Source organism: Epinephelus fuscoguttatus, linkage group LG8, assembly GCF_011397635.1.
Source record: "Epinephelus fuscoguttatus linkage group LG8, E.fuscoguttatus.final_Chr_v1".
Taxonomy (NCBI): domain Eukaryota; kingdom Metazoa; phylum Chordata; class Actinopteri; order Perciformes; family Serranidae; genus Epinephelus; species Epinephelus fuscoguttatus.
In genome coordinates this window covers 17,245,643-17,253,176 of record NC_064759.1, presented here as the reverse complement: position 1 = coordinate 17,253,176, position 7,534 = coordinate 17,245,643, and the positions used below count along the sequence as shown (strand labels likewise).

Below are 7,534 nucleotides of genomic sequence, written 5' to 3'. Positions count from 1 at the left end.
TGGTACTGGCAACTATAGTGAAAATTTACTTCCTGAAACTGAATTAGGAGATGACGATTTTTTGATTTCATGGTAGCATTTATTCTTTAATATCTCTAAATATAGCTTCTGTATAAAGCTCTGCCTTTTCACTTTTGCACAGTAACTTAGAGGCGCGCATGATTTATTAACAATCTGTGTAACTCGTGTGTGTGACCGCTATTTCTCTCTTAAACTACATCTATCTTGTGTTTTAGCAAACAGGCTAGCTACTGTGGCTAATTCTGCCAACCTCCTTAGACTTAGCTAGCGACTTCAGCTATAAACTATTGATTTATCGGTTTGTTTCCGATGTCAAAATAACTGAAAAACCCTACGTGACTGCTTTCCCAACACAGATAGAGCCAAGTCATGAGTGCAGAAGACCCAAACCCCGCCGCCACACCCACTCCCTGTGAAGACACCCAGGGAGATGGACGATGGATGTCTATGGTGTGTGAATTATTACTATTATTATTATGAGTTTTCTATCTCTTTTTCCCTTTGTTTACATGGCTACAGTATATCAGCCGTGGATTATGTGGCTTTCACGGTCTGCATTGTCGCTAATGTTCAGTTTTATGAATTTACAGTAAAGAACAAAACATAAATAATTCAGTAGTGATGTATTGTGGTGATATATAACCGTACTGAAAGCTTAAAACAATCCTGACAGATTGATATGAGAGTATGCACTGATATTTGATCCACTGAGAAAATACTTTATGTGGTTTCCAAGCTAATGTCTTCCAGTTTCCATATAAATACAAAACATTTTTTATGTGTCTGTAGTTCTCATGTACAGTCAAAAATAATTTCTGAGTCTGCGTATTTGTCCTTTTACTTTGTCTCTTTATAGCACAACCGCTTTGTGTCTGACAGCAAAGACAAAGAGCCTGATGTCCTGTTTGTTGGAGACTCTCTTGTTCAGCTCATGCACCAGTTTGCGGTAAAACACAAATCACACACTCTCCCCTGTTTGTGTACAAAGTTTGACAGCTTGTCTTGTTCTCATCATCAGCTGTGCTCGCTTTGAAATTGGGTGAGCTTGGCTTTCAACACCTGGACGCTTTGTTGTTGTGGTTTGTCTGCAGATATGGAGGCAGCTGTTCTCTCCTCTCCATGCCCTCAATTTTGGGGTGGGTGGCGATGCAACACAACATGTGCTGTGGAGACTGTGCAACGGTGAACTGGATAACATCAGCCCAAAGGTCCAAATCACTGCCAAAAATAGAGAACATGATCATGCTTGTTTATTCACACAGTAGAGTCATTGTGCTTTGTGGTAAAAATCTAAATTCCAGATACGCTGACCCCAAACTGTCAATGACATGTGCTCAGTCTAGCCTTTCTCTTTTGTTGTTGTAGGTTGTAGTGCTGTGGGTAGGCACTAACAACCATGGTCACACCGCTGAACAGGTCTGTGGAGGCATCATGGCTATTGTCCAAGTCATCAAGAACAAGATCCCCAATGCCAAGACGCTCATACTTGTAGGTTTTTTTTCTGATGCATTCCTTAAAGGAAGTTTTAATCTAGTTGCCCACATGTCCGTTGAAAATGACAAGTGAAGTTCATACAACCATCAAATTGCACAGTGATGTCACCCGTTTAAGTTCCATCTCAGCTTTGAGACACAAAGACTACTAGAATGTGTGTGAACTGTTTGGAGATGCTGTAAAACTAAAGTCCATTTTACTAGCCGGGTGTGGCTACATGTTTTGACGGATAAATGGTCTGGTTGCCATTGACACTGCGAGGCAATTCATTTTTATATTAGTTCTTTGGATATAAAAACTCACAGTTCATTGGCTACCTGCTAATGTTTGTTAGCTTCCCAGACTGCGCATATAAATATAATTGTTTAAACTTTTGTCAACGTGGATATGCTACATGTCCTTAGCTCTGTTAGATTCTCCACAAATCAGTCATTCAGTTAATTTTACCGAAACCATGAGCTAGTATAGTAAGTAGTAAGTATAATTCATTCAGATTTACCGGCATGGTAAACAAGAGAGAAGAAAAGGCGCTGATTCTCTACTTCTGACATGGTCTGAATATGTATCCTTATATTCGCATCCTTATATTTGTTTAGTCAGTTAGGGTCCACCTAACAAAAGAATCAAAACAGTGTCAAATAAAAATCAATCCAAGTTGTGAATATTGTTTTAAGAGGATAAAGGGAGATGCTGGTGCCATACTGACACAACACCAGGTTTAAATAAACAATGTGATAGCATTTTCCATTTTAGTCAAGCAACAATTTTTTGCGAAAGGAATTAAAGGTCCGTCCCATTCAGTGATCGAAGCAAATAAAATCTTGGGTGTTAAGATTTATGGTACGCTACTTTTCACTCTACATTTATAGTCTTTACTTGTTGGAGGTAGGGCTGAAATTGAACTCCCTGTGTTGTGTGTTTGGTGAGGCTAAAACTTCATGGGCATTTCAACTGACATGTGGCTGAATTTTCAGATAGTAAATAGTATTTATACTTACTTACTTTATACTTTTTTATTTCTGGTACTGTTACAAAAAAAAGCTAAGGAGCGTTCCATCTTTCAAACCGTAACATCCATACATGTGTTTTCCAGGGTATACTGCCCAGAGGTAAACTGCCAAACCCTCTGCGGGAGAAGAATGCCAAGGTGAACAAGCTGGTCGAGGAGGCTGTATCGTCCCTCCCCCATGCATCTTTCCTCAACGTAGACCCAGGCTTCGTCCACTCCAATGGTAGCATCTCCCATCAGGACATGTACGATTACCTTCACCTGACTACTAAGGGCTACCAGGTTGTGTGCGAACTCCTGCACGCCCATCTGAAGTCCATGCTAGATAAACCTGCCGAGAACTGAGCGACCAGGGCACAAACTTACACTACCACAGTGGTCATCATCCCTGTTTCAGGAGAGCATCACACTCAGTTCATTAACACCTTGAAGGATAGATAGAATCAATTACTTGAGGCAAAGAGATGCACAGTTTATTTGTCCTCTCCATGGCTGGGGTTGGTGACCACTGTTACATATAATGGGACCATTAAGCTTTTTTGTGTTCATGATACAGTCAGAAATATAATGTGCTGTGCTAGAGAGAGAAGTCTTGCCTCAATTCCCAGTAAGCACGTGTTCCACTAGCTTTTGGTTCCCGGTGTTTTTCCATTGAAGGATTACTTCATTTTTCTGCCACATGATCCAAATGATAAATATGATACCGGGAACTTCCTGTCTGTCATCCATGGGGGTCAGAGCCAGATGGTGACATGAAGGGATGACACTGGAAAACACAGTAAATAAATCCAGTGCTTATGAATAAAAGCTTTGAAAAAGATGCAGCAGCTTTTTACTCAAATGAAGATACGCTGTAGGTCAAAACATTAGTTGCTGCACTTCATTAAAAACTTTATTTAGAGCTGTGCCGCAGATCTCGCCCCTTTCATGTTCTGCTCTCATGAGACTGTAAGAGCCTAATTTACCTCAGGATACGGACAGATATCTGCTTTCTAGAAAGACAAACTCTTATGCAACACATGCTTTGTCCACCTGAGGCTACTGGAACAAGTACTAGTTGGGAAAGAGATGAGACTTTGGGTCTTTAGGTGCCAGGATATGTCTGATAAAAAATAAAAATATACTATAGCTGCCCTGACCAAGAAATTGCTGTAATTCATCATTTTGGTTTCTCAGTTTCACCAAGTTCCATGGCTTGCATTTATTTTTGCGATAGCTTTATTTTCTTTGTTGTGGTGTCTGGTGTCTTTTGTATTATGTTCATTTGAATGACCAAATGTTTTTGATTGACCATTACTGTTTACTTGCCTTTTATTATGTCAGAGGTCTCATTATTGTCCTTGTAACTTTTTGCTTCACCTATTATAACAGCGACACATTTTGACATGAGAGGCCGTGTTTTGTTGCAAACATAGATGTATTTGAGTAGGTTGTGAAGTCGTATAGATATATCTAAAGTCACTCGTGCTTCAAGTTTAATGTCATCTGCAACATAATGGCCGATCAGACCATTTAAAAAGGCTTTACTTCACACTAAAAATGCTTCTGAGCCTCTTGGATAAAGATTGTGCTGCAGGACTTGAATTATGCTTCAGGATGGCTGATTGTGTAAGCAGTGGAAGAATGCATTAAAGATGAAAAATGGTTTCAGTGTCCCTTGATTAATTTAACAGATCCAGGCTGCTGACAGAGTAAGAGACCATGATACATTATCACTGATGCAGTGCTACATTTTTGGAACCAGCAGCTTCATTAAGATTACTCACTCACAGAGATTTACTGCTTTTGGTTGACTGGTTTTGTCCTGGTCTCGGTTGTGAGAACAGAGCTGAATTTCTGAAACATGAGGAGGGTGAACAAGTCTTGTTTTGCCCTAAAGCTGCATCCAACATTCATCAGACATAATACAATACCTCAAACTTGCAATTCTGGCTCCTGATTCTAGATCACAGCAAGCATGATCTTACATGTGACAGTTAATGGCATGTCCGCAGCAGTGGTACTGACAGGGCTGATAACAAGCACCCAGAATTGTGATTAATTGTAAGCCTATCTGTAAAGCGTGACGAGAAAGCATAGAACACTAAATGTGTTTGTGACACACTTAACCAGTCAAAGTTTTAAGGGCCCAGCACAGAACAGTGGGAGGACCCCATTGAAACTGAAGGAACTGTTATTTTGTGCGATGAATCACATTTTTGAGATGCTCCAAACTCACAAAACTTTGTACACGCATCACAAGTGGTGAAAAATTTGATATTTTATAGGTTTTGTGCTTGGGTGCGACAGAAGGGCACAGTAGCACCCCCTGTAAAACTTTCAACAAAGTAGCCCTTGCGGTGCATTAGAGCTAGATGTATAAAATCTGGGAGGTACATGTAACATCCCAAGACTAGAGCCATGCCCTGAACCCAACAGAAAGTCAGCCATTTTGAATTAACTGTGCAATTTTAGTATTTTTTTTTTTTACTATTTTCAGGGGTCATACCTAGAGCTTTCACCCCATCGACTTCAAATTTTGTCTGTGCCATCTTAAGATCTTCATGAAAGTGTGTTAAAAGCTTGAGATTTCGTCAAACGGTGTTGCCGTGGTGAAGCACAAATTTCATGTTTCGCCATGAAACAGGAAGTGGTTTATAGCTCTACTGTCCATGGTCAAATCTTCCCCAAATTTCACACACTGGATAACAGTCCCAGGCTGAAGATATCTAAATGCCAATGATTACTTATAGCACCATCCACTGGCAACAGGAAATGGCATGTTTATTACTTTGATGTACTCCTCCTTGCAAGTTGACCAGATCCACCTCATTATTTGTCTAAAAGCCTTTAGACCTTAATGATGTTTCTTATGACGACTGAGTCTTTGTATTTCAATGTTTCGACATGAAACAGTAAGCTGTTGTAACACGACTTTACGTAACCCAATCTCCAAATTTCACATGCTGTATAAGGGCCAAGTCATAGGCTCAGCATCCACATGTCTGCGAGAGTCGCAAGGGTCCGCTTTGGTCTACGTGATGTAAATGATGTCATCCAACCATGTCTGCAAGGGTCAACACGGATCCCTATGTGGGCATCGGTGTACAGTCCAAACTCCAGTCCACTCCAAAACACTGGGGTCAAGCTGCAGCTGCCTCACCACGGTGAAGTTAGTTTGATAATTGGCAGACATTCACCTCAGACTGAGCAGCATCTTCTTATTTTCACTTTCACTTGATGTCAACAGGAGGAGGACAGGAAGTTCACCTTTTAGCCTTCCTGTTTACTGCTGGAAGCGGACACGGACCCCTCCTCAATCATACTATGAATAGAACTGCATGTCCGTCTGCATGACCATGGCTGTCCGCTGACGTTTAAAGTGAAAGGTGAGTCCAAAGTGTAACAGTCAAGGCCTGACGACATCTACATGCCCATATTGACTCAGAGTCATAGTGCCACCTACTGACAACAGGAAGTCAGCCTTTTGTGACAAAGATCGTCTGATTTACGTAAAATTTAGACTGTGTCATTCACAGATAATATAAGCAACATGACGTATAAACGGTCAGCGGTTTGGCGCAGCTTCAGCAGCAATGGGGGTTCTGCGCCGGTCCATTGCGGTGAAGAGGGAGCTGAGCTGGAAGACGAAGCTTTCGATTTACTGGTCCATCTATGTCCCAACCCTCACCTTTGGTCATGAGCTCTGGGTAGTGATCAGAAGAACGAGACTGCGGATACAAGCGGCCGAAATGAGTTTTCTCAGTGGGGTGGTTGGGCTCAGCCTTAAAGATAGGGTAAGGAGCTCGGACATCCGGAGGGAGCTCAGAGTAGAGCTGCTGGTCCTTCATTTTGAAAGGGGTCAGCTGAGGTGGTTCGGACATCTGATCAGGATGCCTCCTGGGCGCCTCCCGTTGGAGGTGTTTCAGGCATGTCTCACTGGTAGGAGGCCTCAGGGCAGACCCAGAACAAGCTGAAGGGATTACATATCTTATCTGGCCTGGGAACACCTTGGAGTCTTCCAGGAGGAGCTGGAAAGCATTGCTGGAGAGAGAGAGAGACGTCTGAGGTGCTTTGCTTGGCCTGCTGCCCCCACGCCTCGGGCACAGATAAGTGGATGAAAATGGATGGATGGATGGATGGACATATAAATAGTATGTGCTCTCTAGGATGGACATATAAATAGTATGTGCTCTCTAGCACAGCATAGTTGACACAGGAGGTGGTACAAAATATGCAGTACTTAATCTCCAGCACCATGGTTCAAGCTGTGAATAATGTCTGAAGTCGTGTACGTAGTGTCTGGAATGCACGACTACGTCAACCTGCTACCCGCCAACACCTTTGACATGCAGGAAGGTGCAGGGGCCTGTTCATTGCTGCTAGCAGCTTTAATTTATAATTGAATTGAACCTTGATATAACCAGGAGTAAAAGACTCATTATGATTAAAAACAATCTATTTCAAGACTCTCCTAGCCAAGACAGGCAGCAATACAAATAACATGCTCACAGTCATGAAACAAACCTAACAACAATAAAAAGTGTGATCGTATAATTACAAGACCCTGCAAGAAAAGTTTCCATTGAGACTTTAAAGACAGGCATATTCTGAATCCTAATCTTCTTTAACTGTAGGTCAGTATCATGTGGGTCCCTCACCTTCTCACCACAACGAGCCATTACGCAAAACCGCAATCACTCTTTTTTGGCAAAGTTACCCATTTCCTGTTATTCACAGTCACCCACTGTGAAAGGTGCTGGGTGGGCAGGCTTCACGCTTCACGTATCTGGCAGTCGATGAATGCGCCACGGCTAAAATTTCAGACATCAACACCATCGTTTATAAAGAACTACAGCAACAGCAACCATCTTATTCCAGCACTGGGACTGAGGTTACCTACAGGATTTCTTCACCTCGACTGGCTTTGGTACAACATGGGATTAAGGATGTTCATGTTGGTGGTTCTTGGACTGCTTGTATTTACTGATCACAGCCAAGGTATTGTGTTCTTATATATCAGAGTGAGAC

General features: G+C 41.9%; 1 protein-coding gene across 1 annotated transcript; it reads left to right on the top strand.

Annotated features, from left to right (window-relative positions):
* The first annotated feature begins 7 nt into the window (after positions 1-7).
* pafah1b3 (platelet-activating factor acetylhydrolase, isoform Ib, gamma subunit) lies at positions 8-4,169 on the top strand. The gene is made up of 6 exons (XM_049582572.1): positions 8-72; positions 378-471; positions 878-967; positions 1,113-1,229; positions 1,387-1,509; positions 2,609-4,169. Exons 2-6 carry the CDS (start codon positions 391-393, stop codon positions 2,867-2,869), a joined length of 672 nt encoding a protein of 223 aa, XP_049438529.1. The 5' UTR covers positions 8-72; positions 378-390; the 3' UTR covers positions 2,870-4,169.
* Positions 4,170-7,534: the final 3,365 nt, after the last annotated feature.

Coding starts and splice junctions, on each gene's coding strand:
- pafah1b3 (XM_049582572.1), top strand. CDS start 391: ATGAGTGCAGAAGACCCAAACCCCGCCGCCACACCCACTCCCTGTGAA. Junction 472..877: donor ATGGACGATGGATGTCTATG/GTGTGTGAATTA, acceptor GTCTCTTTATAG/CACAACCGCTTTGTGTCTGA. Junction 1,230..1,386: donor TGGATAACATCAGCCCAAAG/GTCCAAATCACT, acceptor TTGTTGTTGTAG/GTTGTAGTGCTGTGGGTAGG.